Here is a 20,256-nt window from a genome sequence, read left to right as displayed (position 1 = left end):
TTGACCTGGGCTAGAGGCCTGGAGTTCTCAGATATTACTTGGAACCATAGCAACTCAGGTAAATATAAAGGTGAGAGTTGAAATCTTCAAGTTAGTGCCTATTGAATCTGTTTTTATAGAATAGTATTTTTCTGTTTTCTTCCTTCCTTCATTATCTACCAATAGGCAAGTTGTATTTGAGGGAGAATTTTTTTTCTTTCTCTCTGGGTCAGATTCCGACAGGCCACTTTAAAATGCCCTTTCTAACTGAAATGACAAAACACAGGAGAATTTACTCCAAAGAGAATACAACAAGTGAAGTTGTGCCTGCTTTTTTACTTTGGTTTCCATATACTAGAGCACACTGGTGCCAATTTAAAGCCCCTGTCAGTTTCTCTTTTTATCAAGTTCTCCTATTTCTACCCATAGTCTGCATTGTTCTTTTTACTTTATCAGTCTTTTAAACGTATGTCACAAGGGTATTTCAGGTGTCTTCTATTATGGCTCAAAGATTGGTTGGAGAAGGGAGTTTAGCTAAAAATTGTGCCCCTTGCTCCTTCAAGGTAGCTGGTAGTACCCTTAACTCTTCTTTCTCCATTTGAGGATTGTGAAATGCCATTTTAGAAAAAGCAGCTGTGAGACATCTGGAAGACGTCAAAAGAGCTCAGAAGAGCAGCAATATCAGAATCTGTCTTCTTGGACCATGATTCTTGTCTGGTGGTTAGGAATAGGAAATGCGTTTCATTGTGATTCACTGTATAGCTTATTTTAACATATAAAAGCAGAAAGCACATGGGCTTTAAAGTGACTCTAAAATAGATAATAATTCCTATCATATATAACTGTTTTGAAGATGAAATAAAATAATAAAGGTAAAATACCTAGCACAGTACCTGACTGAGCTGGTGCTCAATATATGTTTGTTGAATTAACACACAAATGAATGGGGGTGATGACTGGATGAGTGATTATGTGAAAATCGTGATTATGAGAATAAAAGGCCTTTCACCTTTTTTTTATGGTGCTCTCCTTTGGAGATCTTATGTGATTTTATCACAGAAAGCAGGTATAAAAGAATATATATGTATTTCACATTATGGGAAATATTAGATGCACTGTGACACCATCAATTATAATTTGACGTAAATTTGACTCCTTGGGGGGGAAAAGCATGCCTTTCTTCCCAAATACAATAGTGTTGTAAAATGACCCTGATACAAAACATTTCTTAGGTCTTGGCCATAGGCCAGCGTGTGTACTCAAAGACACTCAAGAATTTTACCATAAGGCTGAGTTTGGTTGGGAGGACCTACTGTTTTGTGCTGAATCTAAACAGACTTAGTTATTAAAGTGTCACTAGGATCCAAGGCTAGTCTCAGGACACAGAACTCCAGAAACACTACTAGAGGTAATATGTATTTGTGGGTTTCTGAGATCTTCATAGGACTTTCTTAATCCTATGCTTAAAAGATTGGTCAATGAGGGGCTTCCCTGGTGGCGCAGTGGTTGAGAGTCTGCCTGCCGATGCAGGGGACACGGGTTCGTGCCCCGGTATGGGAAGATCCCACATGCCGCGGAGCGGCTGGGCCCGTGAGCCATGGCCGCTGAGCCTGCGCGTCCAGAGCCTGTGCTCCGCAACGGGAGAGGCCGCAACAGTGAGAGGCCCGCGTACTGCAAAAAAAAATAATAATAAAATAATAATAATAATAATAATTAGGTTGATCATGACTTCAGTAAGCTTACAGTCTATCAAGCATGATAAGACATGTGCATAACTAAACACAAAGTTTAAAAAAGGGATAAGCATTGCAGGAAAGGTGCAAATCAACTGTTAAGGATCTTTATCTTCCATCTCCTCCAGAGCTATATACTTGTTCCAAGACTTTGAATCCTCCTCAGCTCCTAATACAGAGCCTGGCATATGGAACATAATCAATTAATGTTCGCTTAGAAGATGAGCTATTTGTGAAATTGTTCTGTAAACCTATGCCTCTTCAATGAATGGCATTCTTTTCTCCAAGTCAGATCTAAAGTCTTCAATCTAAAAAGCTCTATACTTCTAATCTAAACTAATATATTTTGTTAGACAGAATGTGAAAATTTTTATTTTCATGAGCACTTTCTGTCTTTACATTGGACTCTAATTTCTGATTTCTATTTCAAGGCTCATTCTACTAAATCTTATCTGATATTCTACTGTCCAGTTTACCCAGGTCTGTGAGTTTCACAGACTGTGGCTATACTTCTTCCTGCCTCTAACATATCAGGAACCAGAAGGCACAAGGAATTCCAAGGAATCAACAATTCTAAGGCACCTTGCCTTTCTTAGGTACAAGCCTTTAGAACGGGATGTAAAATAGATGATTGTCGAAACTGTAGAGGGAGCAATGAACGCTACTCTGTTTCTCCAAGGCACCTATATTGTTCAATTATTTTGAAGGATTTCTGAATTTAGTCAGCCTTTTAAAAAATAGATTTGTGTCCAAAGATTTGTTTTTCTGCTTGTCTTCACTAGTTGAAGTTCCTTGAAGGACTCAAGATTGAGTAAAATTGACTTTCTTCTGATCTTGTGAATCATGAGGTAAAATGAAGGCATAAATGATGTCTAAGGACTCTTGCCTCTCGAAGATTTCCTGACTCTTTAACACTCAATAGTAAGGCATATTGGTCATGATACCAGCCACCATATAGCCAGTACTTTTCCCCTCCATTCAGTGTAGAACTTTTCTTCACTGGCTCAGCATCCACCCCCCACCCCCACGCCCCACTTCCTTTGAAGACACCTGGCTGAATTTTAAAGGAAAAAGATATAAAAGGATACAAGGAAAAAGGAAACAAGATAGTCCTTTCTTTCCCCCGAAGTTCTAGCAGTTTGACTGACTCTTACTTGTGAATTTTTCTTGCCACTGAGTCATTGCACATACAGAATTATGAAACTTTAATTTCTTTAGAGGCTTGTTATATTAGAAAAATTGGTCCAAAGAAAGCAACAATCATGACATAAGCACATCTGGCTCTTGCAAGTTATTCTTTATTAAGCTTTCATTTAATTACATGTGTTGAAAGATCTGTAATTCTTCTTATTTGTCCATCTGAATGATAGTAATGCTGGAAATTACATACAAACCACCTGTTTTTCCTCCCCTACTAATATGGCAAAGTTTGAGCTATTTTCTCTGTGGTTAATGAACTAGGAAGCTTTCTATTTTATTATGATAGAAATATGACTATCAAGGTAGTCATAATCTTGATGGCTTAATTCTTGATGTTAAGAAGAAAAGAAGATATTTGAATGGCATTTTCAAGCATGAAATTGTGTTAAAATTGAGGTATCTGAATTCTGGTTAGCCATAGCAGATTAACACATTCATTTATCACCAATTTCACCCCAAAGCTAATAAATCTACAGTTAAGGATTTCACACCCTGTGCTAGGAAAAAGAAGCTTGATTTTTTCGCCCCCACAAATCTGGCTATATTCTCTTTTGGATTATGTTATATGCTGCATAGAAATAAGACCCTGAGGAAAGAGGGACTTCCATTGGGCCTCAGGGATCTTGAGGGCAGCACTTTTATCATTCAGAAGGGTCAGCATCCCCAGAGAAGTTTAGTCAGTATTGGATTAGAATGATGTTCTTCCAGAAATCCCTAGGAAAGTTTAGATCAGTTTCTTAGTTCATGAATATTAAAATTACATGAATGGACATACCGACTTTTAGGGAACTTTTATGAAGATTTTAGGTACTAGGAAGAATATTTGAGACCATTTAGTCAAATTCCTTTTTGTATGATTGAAGACATTGAGTCCTAGAGCAATCCAATCCTTTGTTTAGGGTCATAAACTTATTTCTAGAAGGACCAGGAACAGAATAATGACTCCCATATCATTGCTCTTTCTTTCTGTTATACTGTTTATTCTCTTTCATTTTCCTCTTTAAAAATAGTGAAAGAGAAATGGCAAGGCTGTCAGAGAAACAATTATCTAACAATACGGTAAGTTTTTTTTGAAACTCCATTTCAGCTGCATTTAAAGAGATGATGTTTGTCTTCCCTCTTTTGCAGCAGCTCTATGCCGCTCAGCTGGCCAGCATGCAGGTGTCACCTGGAGCAAAGATGCCATCAACTCCACAGCCACCAAACACAGCAGGGGCAGTCTCACCTACTGGGATAAAAAATGAAAAGAGAGGGACCAGCCCTGTAACTCAAGTTAAGGTATTTGCTTTGCAGGATTATGGAAACAGTTTGGAAAATAGCTTCACAAGAAAGGTAGTGAACCAGGCTGTGTTGGGAATAAACGGCAGGAAGCAAAACAGCCTAAAGGAACCCCAAAATGCTCCTCTTTATTGTAAATTTCATGGTTGAGCACTGAGAAACAGGTGTTTCCCTTTTGATAACAATAGTGCCATGTTGTGAGATCTTCACCTATATCTACACACTTACTTCTCAAGAATTGTCCCCCTTTGGATTCTGGCTTTTATTTTTTAATGTTCATTGGCATGAATGGCCATGGTTTTATTACCAGTCTTTGTCATAGTCTTGTGACACTTCTCTCTAACTTCCTTAAACAGGTGGGGAGCCAACTTACAGTGCTAGAGGAGGAGGATCTCAAAACTTTAGATTGACAAAATAGAACCCAGTGCTGGACTTTATATGGTTTGTTGATAAAGCTCTCTCCTTCAGAAATAGTTATAAATGTGGGCTCTGAGGAATGAGTGGTGTCATAACCTAATCATGCTTTGATGCCATGTATAGTTGTGATAGGATAAACAGGATTGCCCAAGTTATGACTGAAACATTAATAGATCCTTTCCTCACTGATTTTCAGTGTCTTAAAATGGGGTAGCCAGGAGGTGCTTGGTGACTTGATGATCCAGTCTAACTTTGTGCTGCAGCTGGTACTTATAGGTTTTTGCGATTGCCTTTGCTTCCTGTATTGAATTAACAAATTCAGACAGCTCAAAGGAACAATTGTTTTGTATCACTGACTTACCTACTTTGCGGGATATGTTAAGCACAGATGTATTATTGTAATGTGCCCAAAGTACTGCACTTGGAGAAATTTTGCAATTATTTTTAACTCATTACATGGGAAACATCTAAGGCCAACAAAACAGCATTGAAGACCACAGAATTACTGAAATTGTTTTATTTTCTAAAACTTGCAGATAGAGACTTTGAGATTTCAGAAAAGCCCTTAAAAATATGGATCCCAAATACCAAAGATAAAAAAAGTAAACATAATTAGGATGGATAGTTCTGCCAGTGCCCACCCAAAGGAATTAATTTAATGCCACCCATGCCTTTAGATTCTCCAAAGAAGTAGATGAACATTTATGCTTTGTTGTTAGAAATATTGAGATATGACAATAGGCGGTTTACATTTAATAAGATAGTATTAACTTATGGAAACAGACTATTTATTTTGTGTTCCAAGAATTTCTTTTTGTGAATAAGAGAACACTACCACTCAAACCAAGGCACTTTGTTTAATTATAGTTGTTGGAGTATAAGCATATCAAACATCAGTGACTTGAGGTATTGAGTATTAGATATTTTAACATGAAAAAGTCATTTTATAAGTGGGTTGGCCAAATGGAACTGCACCAAACCAAGCCTTTACTGGATGAGTAAAATGTTCCCTGGTTAGATTCAAGTTTATATTTGCTTTTACCATTCCAGCTTTGTGGGCCAACTGAATTTTATTACTCACTTGACCACATGCAAATTCTTAGGGAGTTCTCTATATAATTTGACTTGACTATACTTTATGTTAATAACAAAGGAGGCATTTATTATACTTATTAGACTGTTTATTGTATGTGTGAGTAAAAATATATAGACCAAGACATAAAGCAAATGTTTTAAATTTTTAAAATAGCTCCTACCTATTATTACAGAAGTTCTGAAAATAATCTTATATTTTGCTAATTGAAAGAATTATGGTCACTAAAATATTTCATGTTTCTCTCTGTAGTCATTCTTTCCCTCTGTATATAACACGACTACGTGACATAGGGCATTGTTAGCTGAAGGTAACAAAAATAAAAATAGATGGTCTTCCTCTCCTTTTTTCCCCCCAGAATTTTTATTTGCTATAATGGTCAACATCAGCAGTCAGGATGTTTCTGTTCAAATGTCAGTTATGTCACTTTTACTAGATGTGTCACCTTGGGCAAGTTACTTCTTTCAGCCTTAGTTTTTGCTTCTGTAAAATGGAAGTTAATATTTTTACGGGTCTTAAATGAGATAATACATCTTCTAGAATATAGTGACTATTCCATAAATGTTAGTATAGTGATGACGTTGATGATAATCTGATGCTAATAAAGAAGATGGTGGTGGGTGGTAGTAGTGGTTGTAACTGAAATATCTGGTTGTATACTGAGAGAGATCCTAAAAGAAACCTAGAAGATTTCCATTTTAAACCATTATGGAGGAACAGAGATTTACTTACTCTCCAAACTTAAACAAGTAAAACTCAAGACACAATATATAAAACAGTAGTTTCAGACATTTCCAATAGGAGTACAGGACAGTGACCCCTGGTAGAAGAGAAACAAGTGAGGCAAGCACCACAGTTGTTCCACCTTACTGTCTAGAGAGAATTTCCAGGCCATAGTGCGGGGGCGGGAGGGGGGAGGGGACGTGTAGCCACATGCAGCTTGGAAGGCTTCCCGAGTAGAGAGACAGAGTTCAGAGTTTAAGGATGCCAAGTAGATGGAACTTGTGAGGTAGAGTACCAGAGGAGGGAGCTGTATATAATAGAGAGAGCACTGGAAATCTGCAGAAGGTTCCCCTGTATTTAGCTGAGTACTGATCAGCATATGCATGTGAGGAAACTCTCTGAGGCCAGGGAAAAAGACCAATGTAGCAGACAAAACCATTGCAGGGTTCACAAAGAACTGAGAATGATTTGTGTTCCCACTGGCCAGATTGGAAAGATCACTTGACATATGGGCACCAAGTAGAGTCCCCAACAGGGTATTACCTCACTAGTGGGGCCAGATTATCCCTAGATTAATGACTGCTCTGGACCTGCCTAACAAAGCTTAAAAGTAAGCCTAGTAAGGCTTTCCGTGTCTCAGAACAAAGTCCACAGATATTTAAAGGAATATACAAACTATGAAAGCCAACACTGTAAAATTCACAATGTGGAGCATGTATTCAATAATTACCAGGCTTTCACAGAAGCAAGAAAATATGAACAATGATGAAAAGAATAATCAATCATTAGAAACAAACCCCAAAATAACACAGATGATAGAATTAGTATATAAGACAGTAAAAACAGCTCTTATAAGGGACTTCCAACTATAGCCAAGTGAAGAGGTAAGCATATCTGCTCCTGTTCACCCACAAAGTTTCTCTTGGGCCAGGACAGGCTGTGAGGACCAACAACAGGCCTGCCATTGTGGAAAGGGACTGACTTGACTGGGAGTTAATAGGTGCTTCCCATGCTCAGTGGCATTGTTGGTGGAAATGGCAATTATTGAATTATAAGAATAAATAATAAATTAGAATATACAGTCATACCTTTTTTATTTATTTTTTTTAATAAATATATTTATTTTTATTTTTGGCTGCGTTGGATCTTTGTTGCTGCGTGTGGGCTTTCTCTAGTTGTGGAGAGTGGGGGCTACTCTTCGTTGTGATGTGAGGGCTTCTCATTGCGGTGGCTTCTCTTGTTGCAGAGCACGGGCTCTAGGCACGTGGGCTTCAGTAGTTGTGGCGTGCGGGCTCAGTAGTCATGGCTCACGGGCTCTAGAGCACAGGCTCAGTAGTTGTGGTGCACAAGCTTAGTTGCTCAGCGGCATGTGGGATCTTCCCGGACCAGGGCTCGAACCCTTGTCCCCTGCATTGGCAGGCAGATTCTTAACCACTGTGCCACCAGGGAAGTCCCATAACCTTTTTTATTGAGCTTCATTTTATTGTGCTTCACAACTATTGCACTTTTTACAAATTGGATGTTTGTGGCAACCCTGCATAGTCAGATGATGGTTAGCATTTTTTTTAGCGATAAAGTATTTTTTAATTAAGGTATATACGTTGTTTTTTTAGGCATAATGCTATTGCACACTTAATAGACTACAGTAGTGTATAAACATAACTTTTATATGGACTGGGAAACCAAAAATTCATGTGACTAGCTTTATTGTGATATTTGATTTACTGCAGTGGTCTGGAACCAAACCCATAATATATCTGAAGTTTGCCTATATTCAAAACTGAGTAAAACCAAGTGTTATAAACTCCATATATTCAAGAATGTAGAGGAAAACATGAACATTATAGGACAAGACATGGAAAACTTATATTGAATGTCTAGAGATGAAAAATACAGTGTTTGAGATGAAAAGTACTCTGGATTAGTACTGATTTGGAATAGCAACAGATTAGATATTATAGAAGAAAAGACTAGTGAACTTGATGACATAACAATGAAACTGTCCAAAATGAAATACATAGAAAAAAGACTATCAGTGCTGTGGAACATCAAATGGCCTCATATATGCAACTAGAGCCCCAGGAGGAGAAGGAAGGGACAGAAAAATATATTTGAAGAAGTAATGGCTGAAAATTTTCCAAATTTGAGGAAAACTCTGAACTCAGGTATCTTATGAAGCTTGGTAAACCCGAAGTAAAAGAAATGTGGAGAAAACTAACTAAATACCTAGTTTATAAATCACTATTATTTAGATAGGAGTAAAGGAACTAACTAGTCTAATATTTTTTTAGTTCAGAGCAAAGGCAACTAAATTGTAATAAAGCATATCAGATAATTTCAACATTTGTAATGGATACAACTACGTTTCCTGAGAACCTATCCTATGTCTAGATAGAGATAAAAGTGCATTGCACCATAGATGTGCCAGATTACTTATTTCCTACCAAGACAAACAAACAAACAAAACAACAGAATAAAGCTAGGGTATCCCTACATTATCAAATGACTTATTTTAGCTGATAGTTTAGTAGAAAAAGGGCCTGGGATTTGGAGCCCAGTAAACTATAATTCAAATTTTGTCCCTCCATGTATGACTTTGGACAGTCATTTTATCACTCTGACTGCTTCTTCCTTTGTAAATTTAGAATACTACTGCCCAGCCTCATAGAGTTATTGGTAGTTAAATGAGCTAATATTTGTGAAAATGTCTAGCACGGTGTTAGTACATAAAGGTTCCTCTGTGCATGTTATTTTCGTTTTCTCTTTCTAATCCTCCTTCCTGAGTACTGTTTTCTGGCATCCCTTTTTGTTCCCTCTTAAACAGTGACCATTAGTACTGGAAGAGACCTTAGAGATCAGCTAGAATCAGACCCTTTTTTCTATAGATGAAGAAATTGAGCCCAGAGAGGTCACATGTTTGCCCCAGGGGAGAAAGTTCAGTTTCCAAGCTCTACTGTGTGTTTTAAACAATAACATTAAAAGCAAGTTCTCTGTGTCTTCTCAGAAGCAAAACAGGAGTTAACATTTGCTGACAATTTTATTTTAAACACAATAATGCAGATCTTAAAACTGAACATTTAAATGAATATGCTCATATTACAATTAAATTTCTAGAATGATGGAAGTGTTGTTAAGGGTGTTTTATAGCAGGATAAATGAAACAAAATAAAGGTGAGGAGCTTAGCTTTCAAGCTCCTGCTAAAACCAGAGTTACAAGCCAGGTATTTGAATACTGTGCTCAGTATAGAAAAACAGGCATCTTAAAATAGACATGCTGTAAATATATGTAGCAAAGAATATAAAGAGACATCACTTTAGACATGAAAAATAAATTGTATATAGCATGGTATGTAAAACATAATTATAATGTGTGCTTGCTCTTTGCAAAAATTAATTTTAAACATAAATAGAGACCAGAATATAGACCATGAAGAGTGCCCACACCCAGAAAGCCACATAGAAGCCATGCTGTGGCATGCGGCTCCCTGGGCAAAGGCCCAGAAGAGCAGAGGAAGGCTTTGTGTTTCCATTTTTAAAGTACTTGCTATTGTTTGATTTAAGATATATATTAAAAAATTAGTGGCAGAGCCTATTTATAGTTCCAGGAACTTTTCAGAGAGAATAACACAAAAGCACTACAGAGCTGCTGAAATTTTAAATAATTCTTTGTAAATGCCCTAGGTTAATTTAGATCCCTTGAAAACACATTAGGAAATTAAGCTGTAATGTGAGCTAATTCAGATTTTAATTTGGCAAAAAGAATGATACAACTACACAGTTAATGTAAATAGAAACATAACACAGGGAAATTAATGAGGTTTCCTTCTGATGAATCTTCAAGGAGGTAGATCATTAGCTTCTTTTGTTATTATTGTAGGAGAATGTGGCATTGTCTCTGAGGTATAAAATAACTGTGGCTTACTAAGTGATAATGTGCTTCATTTTTAAAAAAATAATTATTTATGGTAAACTCTTGTAGGATGAAGCAGCAGCACAGCCGCTGAATCTCTCATCCCGACCCAAGACAGCTGAGCCTGTAAAGTCTCCAACATCTCCCACCCAAAGCCTCTTTCCAGCCAGCAAAACCAGCCCTGTCAATCTGCCTAACAAAAGCAGCATCCCCAGCCCCATTGGAGGAAGCTTGGGAAGAGGATCCTCTTTAGGTAAATGGAAAGGTCAACACCAGGAAGAGACTTATGAATTAGGTAAAAGAAAGCAAAACATGTTTACTGATGACTGATTCTTGTTTCCAAAGTGTTCCTTAGTCCAAGAAAAAAAAAAAGTAAAAGTAAATAAAGTAAAAGTAAAATCTTTTCTACTGAAACATAACCCAGTTATAGTGTCTTGGGTGACCAGAACTTTTAGAAAAGTTTATAATATAAATCCTGCTGGGATGGGTTCTTCAGATGATGATGAGTTAGATCCAACACTCAGAGACTTAGAAATTTCTGTGTTTGGTCAGTGTTTTGCCACTGAAGCAACTCTAGGCAGATTAAGAGTCAACATGAACCCTCCTCCAAGGGCCTAAAGGAACCTGGCCTAAAAGCTGCCTGCCAAAAGTCCAAAATTTATTTGACATTTTATATTTTCTTTGTAAAATGTTTGTGAATTTTACATCTTATCCCATATCAGTTTTGCATTGAAGCAAATATGAATGACACACTTTATTGCCATCATATGAAATAAAGTTAATGTCTAGTAAGATATGTCATAGTGATCCTCTGCCTCCTTACATTCTCTGATGTATTGACAGGTATCTCTAGGGATATTCATACCCATATGAGAAGTATAGAGAAAAAAATGGGATTTGGCATCAGGCAGACTTGGACTGAGAGAGAGCCTTTACTTACTAGCTATGTGACCCTGTGAAAATTATTTAATATTTTTGAACTCAGTTTCCTAATCTCTGGAAGGGAAATATTATTACCTAGCTCATAGGTTGTTATGAGAATTAAAAGAGAAAAAAATATATAAAGTGCCTAACATGGTATCTGGCACCCAGAAGGCATGCAATTTAAAAAGACTGGACAACCGAATAGCAACACATTTACATATACATGTGGAATGAAACAGTAATTGCGAAAGCACGAAAGCACGTAGTAGCAGAGAGCCAAATAAATATGAACATTATTGTTACTATGCTCTATAAGTCTCTTAATTTTCAAATAAAGCACAAAATTTCAAAGGGATTAGGGACTAGAACTAGCATTTCTTCACCGTATTACCTTCCTTGTGTTGTTGAATCCTATAGCCTGAATTGCTTCCTGTAATAAATAAAATAATGTGCCATATACAATTTAAAAAAACATTTTGCCTATCTTATCTCATTTGATTTTTCACAATAATCCAATGAGTTAGGTAGTATATTATTATTACTCTCATTGTATAATAAATTGTGGTCTTAGAGTTAAAATGACTTGCCCACAGCCATGTAGGTATCAATTAGCAGAGTCAAAACTAGAATCCAGGTCCTCTGACATATAACTCAGTGCTCTTTTTATAAACTCACAGTTGGAATATACGCTGAGCTATGCTGAATCTAAGTGAATCTTCTGATGATGAGATGTAAATCTTCCTCATTGAAATTGGGGACATTAGGATCCATACAGCAGCCTATTCTCTTTTTGAGTTAGGATGCCTCTTTCAGGGGCCCAGAGGTTTTCACTCCAAGTCAGTGGGATTGCTGTGGGAAAGAGAAATGAATCATTTCCAGCATGTGAATATGATTGCTGAATTGTTGAAAGTCGTGAGATGAGGGGAAACAAAAGCCAACATGAGGATAAATAATAGGCTTGATCTTGAAATGGCCATCCTATAATCCACTTCTGAATTTTGTTTGGAAAGCATTTGTCTCCTGTACTGAGCATTGTGAGGGACAAAGACGACTGTTTCACAGGCCCTGCTCTTATGGAGTTTATACGTCAGCAGAGCGTATTCTTTAGATCGTGAGCTAGAAATGAGCTGAAGTAATAGCGCTCTTGTCCAGACAATACTGGATAGAAATTTTTTTTTAATCAGAAAAGCTTCAGAGAAAAAGATACGGGTTTTCTATATCCTAAAAAGTGGCTGTTTAACTTTCTAAAACTTTTCCATAGATAGTGTTGGTGATATTTTCTAAACTCAAGTACATACACACACGCACTGCACATACATAGACGTGTGATGTGAGCTTGATTGTAGTCTGATTTCCTCTGTCCCTTCTGTCTCTGTGAGGTGTGTGCACACACACACAGATATACACACATACACACACACACATGCATGTGCTATGAAATGCTCACACCAGGATACACACAAGCTGATCACCTTAAACTTTATCACAGCAGCTGAAATCTATCAGTCAGCAAGCAATTGCTCTCTTTTTGCCTAAAATTGGAAAGCCTCATCTAAAGTATTAATTTTAACCTACAGTAAAATGCAAGATATGGAGGAAAATTAGTTTAATTTTGAATTTTGTCCTTCTGTGTTGCATGGAATATAATGAAAGTAAATGTTTTCACTTTATTTGAAGCTGTATACTTATGTGAAATCCATTCCCACACATACAGCCTTACTATCACGAAGACAGGGAACTGAGAACAGTGGGTGTTCGGGTTGGGGGTAGGAAATGGGTTGTCATTCTCTTGGTAAATAACTGAGGCAGCGTGATGAGTAGAATGCTTCATTAACCAGCCAGTGATTGGGGAACAGAGAGTGCGGTATGTTCCTTCCCACCCTTTCTCTCCTGCAGTGGACATATGAACACACAGATACAGATATCTGCTAAAGGACACATGTAGCCTCACAGATTTTTTTTGGCTGGGCCAGAAACAACTTTGCTGCATTAGCACACCAGATATAATGGTCAGCCTGCACCACAGATGTCTCTGCACCCATCCCCACCCCTTTCTTCACCACTACTGTCCCCCTAATTGTTAGGTATAGCCAGAATATATATATATATATATGTATGTATGTATATGAATCTAGGAACCTTCATCTGTGAGGAGTTGTGTTGACAGAACTGAAGCGTTGGTCCTCCGAGGGCTAAAAAACCCCCATCACAGCTCGGTTACCCTGGATTTCTGTGCTGTATTGCAGTTTTCTTAATAGCAAATGTGTCTCTTCCTTCTTCAGAGAATGTGGTATTATACAGGGGAGTGGGTAATAGCAGTATTTTTTAAGAGTCTAACCTTACAAGCCTCTAATAATGCATCCTGTATATGCAGATATCCTGTCCAGTCTCAACTCCCCCGCCCTGTTTGGGGATCAGGATACAGTGATGAAAGCTATTCAGGAAGCTCGGAAGATGCGAGAACAGATCCAGCGGGAGCAACAGCAGCAACAGCCGCATGGTGTTGATGGGAAACTGTCTACCATGAATAATATGGGGCTGAGCAACTGCAGGAATGAAAAGGTAAAACTTGCTTCCCTCCTTCTCTGGCTCTGCTAGACCCATTGACTCTTTTTTATCTGGCTCTTTCCAGGCTCCCAAGCATCATACTGCAGCCAAAGATTTGGGGTCCTAGCTTGAGGGCTTTCTTGCATCACATTTAATCATTAGTGCTGATTAACAAATACACCCTTTCCCACTTAGTGTGGGTCGCCTCCCAGGTACCCAACCAGGCACCCAACCTACCTGCCTATTGGTGTTTATCTGTCCCATTCCAAAAGATTTAGAAATATCTTATAATAAAGGGGATGTATGAGGTTACAAGACTATCAGAATATTAAAAAAGGAAGAAGCATATATGCTCACAATGAAGGCTAATACATTACCATGACTCATCATTGAATTTATTACTAAGCTTCCTATCTGCCTGAGCAAAATAGAAAACAAAGCAACTTACAAAATGCATTCATTTATTTTTTGATTCAACAAATTATTTATCGAGTGCTTATTCTGTAATAGACGCTGTTCTAGGCACCGGAGATACAACAGTGAACAAATCAGACAAAAATCTCTGTTCTCATAGAGCCTACATTCTAATAGGGGAACACAGATGAGGAAAAAATAAACAATTAAATACATAATGAGTAATGTCAGTAACATCATGAGGTGACTCAATGCCATGAGAAAAATGGAAGCAAGTTAAGGGAATAGGGAGTTATAGGATTGTTCTTTTAGATGGGTTGGTAGGGACTCTGCGGAAGTGTTATGGAGTAGAGAGATCTGAAGGAACCCCTGTGCAGGCCACATGAAGAGCGTCCGGGCAGTGGGAACAATAAGCTTAGAAGCTCTTAGAGTGTGGGACCAGCAACAAGGAGGCCAGCGTGGCAAGAGCAGCTTGAGGGAAGGGAGAGCAGTGGGACGTGAAGTAAAGTGATAGCCTGGGGTAGAGTGTGTTAGACCTGTAGGCCTTGGAAAGGCTTTGTGTTTCACTCTGAGTTCTAGTCCTAGACTGGTTTTGTCCAGGGCATTGACACGATCTGATTTACATATAAAAGGATCATTCTGCCTAATGTGCAAGAACAGAATGCAGGAGGTTAAGAATGGAAATAGGCAGACCAGTTGAGAGGCTGTTGTCATACACTGGGTGAAAACTTCTGATTATTTGATGAATGAATGATCCTTGCCATTCCTTGGCTTGTCTCTGCATCACTCCAGTTTCTGCCTCCCTCTTCACATGGCTGTCTTCCCTCTATGTATGTCCCCCTGTCTCCAAATCTCCCTCTTCTTATAAGGACATCAGTCATTGGATTTAGGGTCCACCCTAATCCAGTGTGACCTTATTTTAACTTGATTATTTTTGCAAAGACCCCATTTCCTGTAGATAAATAGACAGATTATATAAATATATAATATGTTAAATTAATCATTATTTGCCTCCTCCCTCCTCCACCTTGATTGATCCTCTTGGCGGGAGGTTCACATCAGGTAAGAGAGAAACGGTCTGGGGGAATGGTGGGTCTTTTGGTGTTGGTTAGGCCATAAACTTTTATATATTGGGGACCTGCTATGCATATGCCAGTCACCAGATCTGCTCAATCAGTTAGGTGCCCCACTCCCCATTAAGTGCTCCATCCTTGGCAGTGGGCTCACAAAGCAGAGCCCCTCTTTAAGAACTGCCTTAGTAGATGGTTACATATACAGTAAGGTTTCAGGACCACAAGAAAAGAAAAGCCTTGCCCCCAAACCTTTTCTACCACTCTGATACTAGAGATAAACACAGTCAATCTTTTGACCTAAGACACTATACTATGCCCAGTGAGCACCATGAAATAGTAACATATTTAATCTTAATGTGAATAACTGTAAGATATTTTTTGGGGACCTAGATAGGTAAACACATTTTGGCATAGGGATACTGGGTGGGAAATTGGGTTAAAAGCAAGAGAACGGGTACATGCACCAGAGACCATCTTCTACCTTACAGTTTTGTCAATGGTTAATCCTAAAATTAATATGAGAAGGATGTTAGTGATTTGTTTAACTGAGTCTTTTAAAATGTATTAGTTTTCAAATGACAGTAGTATATGCTTACTGAAAATTCTAATAATACAGATACATGGTCAAAAGCTAATTACCCTCCTCACCCCATTAACTATCATAATGATTCAGAAGTTTTCTTTGCATATGCAAGAAAGTATTAATGAGTTTAAAACTATATATTCTCACTTGGAATGGTAGGCACCGAGTTGTCACTTACCAGCTGTGTGATATTTGGTAAGTTGAATAACTTCTCTGAATCTCAAGTTCTTCATCTGTAATGTGAGGGTAGTAATCTGGGTTACAATGAAATAAGATATATATGAATATACCTAGCAAAGCTCCTGGTACAGAGTAGGCACTTTCTTATGTTTCCCATAATTTGTAGACTAAACTGTGGGTGATTCTTGAATATATAGAACAAATGTACTATTTTGTCACAGATATGAGCTCCTCACGTAATAATGGAAGGGTCAGCAGAAGGAAACAGAGTTAGATTTTTCAGAAGTTGGCATATTGACCAACTCACATAGTTAAACTCCTTTCTAACTGAGTTGATGCACAAAACTATGGCAACTTCAGATTTATTAGGTTAGATCACGGTTTCTCAGCCTCAGCATTATTGGCATTTTTGGCTGGAGGATTCTTTGTCATGGGGGCTAATCTGGCCTCTGCTCATTAGATGCCAGTAGTAGCACCACTCCTTTTGTGACAACCGAAAATGTCTCCAGACATTGCTAAATGTCCCCTATTGGGAGAGGGAGGACAAAACTACCCCTAGTTGAAAAATCACTGGGCTAAATAAATATATTTAGAATGAATACATTTCAGAAACTTTATTCCACAAAAAAAACAAGTTATTTTATTTAACTAATCATACTTGTTTTTAAATTATGAAGAATCATTTGCCTTTGATTAATGTTATGAATGAGATATTTCTTTGGAAAATGCATCTAGAAATTTTTGTTTAGAATATTAACATAGAGAATATTTAAAACAGAATGCGTATATGCCATTTAGCTTGGGGGGAAAATAAGAAATAAATTCCATATTGTTGCAGCAACTGTGCCTTTCAGTGAAGCCCCCCATCACATTAAGCAGGCTTAGACTAGCGGCATCCTGATACGTTTGCACTAAACCTAGGAGTAAATTGACACTGGACATCCCTTGCTTCCTGCAGTGACTCTCTCTGTTTGTCTGACACAGTGACCCTATATGGTTGAATTTATATCATTGGTTGAAGTTCAAGCTTAAGACTCTATTAACTTCAAATACTACAGGTTAATTTTAAGTATTTCTCATTGACTTTTTAAAATTCATATGGAGGAAAGAAGTCTGAGGCTCCAGAATAATAACACCTGATTTTGTGTTGGAAGCCATGAGAGAGAGATGAGAGATTAGGTTAAGTTTGAAAAATAATAATAATGAATCTTAACTTGTCCTAAAACATATCACACTGAATGTAATTGAGCTCCTGAAGATAAGTGGCAAAGTGGCTTCTACAGAATCAGAAAACCCTGGTTTCCCAGTTGAAGGGAGTTGTTGTCTCAGTAGATGACTTTACTGGGGTTGAATTTGGGGCACCGGAAAAGTCCATTATATTCAGGAAAGTTGTGCTCACAAGCTCTCCTTTACATGATCTCCCTCCCAAATAATGTCGCTCTTTTGAATGTATATTTGTGGATGTGCAGGCTTTGTTTAGTTTCTAGACCCAGTATGTATCTATCCTTGTTTGCTAGGTTTGTTGCAGCCAGAAGAGTAAATTAAGAACAATGTTAAAGGGCTCCTGTGATAGTCGATTTGGCTCTCTTATAATCAAAATATCCATCTTAATTTTATGAGGTTTCAGAATGAGAATCATATTTTCTTCTGAGATCAAAGAGGGTAAATATATAATGTGCAATAAGATTGGTAAAATGGATTGTGGCAAATTCAGTTTAACTGTCTTCAAAATTGTCCTCTTTGGAATTACCTCAGTTTCCTTAAATGTAAAGATCCATAAATTAGATTTCTGAGTTTATTCTTGTAAACCATAATACAGTTTTAGAGATTTTTTCTCAGTGTTTCTGTCATAACACTTTGTAATTAATAAAGCATATCTCATCACGCTCATATTTGGACTTTTTTTTACAAATGAGCATGTCACAGATTTGAGTTCCCTGAGAAGCAGACTGTGAGATGGAGATTAACGAGCAGGTTTATTGGCGGGGGGGGAGAGTGCTCTTTCTGATTGCCACCTGTAGAAGGGAAAGGATGAAAGCAGAATAAGACTGTGACGCAGTCTTAACCAAAGCCTTAGCCAACCTCATATGAAGCTTTGAGATGGCCATGGTCATGCAGAATTGTCCCAAGTTGGATGGAGGGAGTGAACTTTTATACACTTGTATCAACCAGTCATTGGATGAGGGTTACTCTGGGAAGGGGACATAACCTTAGGCGATGTGACCCTCTTTAGTTGAGGCAGTGCCAAAGAGGGCCAAGAGCTGAGGGTGAGCAACAACATTCCCTGCAGCTGAGGAAATAAATCAGTCCTGAAGGGGTATCTGGGCAGTGCATCACAATGTCCATTGTAGAGTTGTTTTTGTGACATTTACTAACATTAGATGTATATAAAACATGCTTTGTATGTTTCATAACTGAGGGGAAACATTTACTACACAGGCATAGGGGTGCTTGTGTCTTTATGACACATACAGAATCACATATATGTCCATATGAATACCTGTTTACCCATGGCGTATTTCACTTTATTGGGTAAACCCCTATTTTGACACTTTAAAATGAAACATTGTTGACTTGATCAGCCAGAACGGCACCAATGGAGTTGTTCTGGTTGGCTGTGTCACAGGGTATTTAGGGTCTGTTAAATATATAGATAGTAGGGACAATAGACTGTAACGGCGCCTTAGGAGCTGTTATGCTCCATCATTTCAACATAGCTGCTGTGCATGGATCATGAGTGTCTTGCCAGCCAAAGTCTAAGTTGCTTTCCACAGCAAGAACACCAACCACCTCCCATAGTACCAGGGCAATTAGATCATATTATAGGCTAATTGCTTACCAAATTTTGTTGTTTGACATCTCTAAGACAGAATTTCAGTCAGAACAATACACTGCAGAATTTTAGCTAGGCAGCTTCCAAATGTCCTTAGAGCTAAGCTAAGCGCATCTGGCTACAAGAGAGGCAAGGCAGGGTGGGCCTTCTTAGTGTTAAAGTGCGTTTTGTAACTTTTTTGACTTCCTTGATATTTGAATGCTGACTCTAGTGATTGGTTAGAGCACTTTCCTGCATAGGTATTTTGTAACTTAGTTATCTGGTTATTTTGGTCATCTTAATAACCTCGAGGAGCCAGAAAACTGATTACCTACTGATCAGAGTTGCTCATAAATAGGCTGATTACACATTATACATGTGGCCTGAACTGCTGTTCCCTTCATCTTCTGCTAATCTCTTAAGAAAAATTCTTGACCTTATTGGATGTCAAAATGAGCTACCATGAACACTATTATCACACTCTATCTGCCTCTGAAGTATATTTGTGGGATTAAAACTGTAGAGTGAAAGAACTGGAGGGGATATAACATTTGACCTGGTCCAATAGCTTCAATTCACAGACAGGAAAACTGAGACCTAAAGAAAGAAAATGACTTACCCATGGTCACATAGAGGGTTCACGTCAGAGCAGGAATTAAATCTCAGCTTTCCTAATTCTTAATCAATGATATTTCTATTTATAGAACAGTATTAAATTCATTTACTAATTTTCTATGAGATCTTTAAGCCTATTACATACAGAAGTACTTTTTACATTTTCAATCCAAAACCTTTGATGGAATAAGACAGGGTAAAAATAAACAGAAACAGTGAAGCAGAAAAGCACTGAGACCCCCCGCTTCCTGTATACTTTTCACCTTATGTCTGGGTAGGGCATTCTTCCCTACCATGATGTCCATTGGTTCTGGCTCTGGAAAGATATCAGTCAGAAAACAGAAGATCAAATGATGCTAGTACAGACAAAGAGACAGAAGAGGTGGCTAGACCAGGAGCAGTAATAGAATTAGAGGCCATATGGTGTATTGGAAAGAGCATGGGTTTTAGAGTTGGTTAATCCTGTGTCTCAGTTTCTAGGATTAGTCTTGGAAGCAGCCTGTCCTGTTTTCTAACAGTGTTATTTAAATAAGTTACTTAACCTCTGTGAGTCTCAATGAACATACCTATAAAATGGAGATAATTATCCTTTCCTTGAAGGATCATTTTGAGGGAAAACATATGTAGAGCACATATCTGGCACAGGAGGTGCTCCGTTAATATTAGGTCCTTTTCCACTTTAGAACCTCAGACAGGTGGTCAAACCTGTTGTTAACTTTATTAAATTTTCACTCTTTGACACTCTCCAAAGGTGAATGGATTAACCTACTGCTCC

General features: G+C 38.0%; 1 protein-coding gene across 3 annotated transcripts in view; it reads left to right on the top strand.

The window, feature by feature from the left end:
* The window catches only part of SOX6 (SRY-box transcription factor 6), a gene marked incomplete at both ends in the record, with an annotated part of 642,056 nt that overhangs the window by 550,596 nt on the left and 71,204 nt on the right, over positions 1-20,256 (top strand). For all 3 annotated transcript variants that reach the window (XM_079708162.1, XM_079708163.1, XM_079708164.1), the window contains 3 exons: positions 4,041-4,190; positions 10,403-10,586; positions 13,632-13,819. In XM_079708162.1, coding sequence (XP_079564288.1) covers positions 4,041-4,190; positions 10,403-10,586; positions 13,632-13,819 — 522 coding nt within the window. The remainder of the gene's footprint in view (positions 1-4,040; positions 4,191-10,402; positions 10,587-13,631; positions 13,820-20,256) is intronic.

This window comes from Hyperoodon ampullatus (assembly GCF_949752795.1).
Source record: "Hyperoodon ampullatus genome assembly, chromosome: 7".
Lineage (NCBI taxonomy): Eukaryota > Metazoa > Chordata > Mammalia > Artiodactyla > Ziphiidae > Hyperoodon > Hyperoodon ampullatus.
The sequence above is the reverse complement of the archived record's forward strand: the minus strand, read 5'-3'. Positions and strand labels throughout refer to the sequence as shown.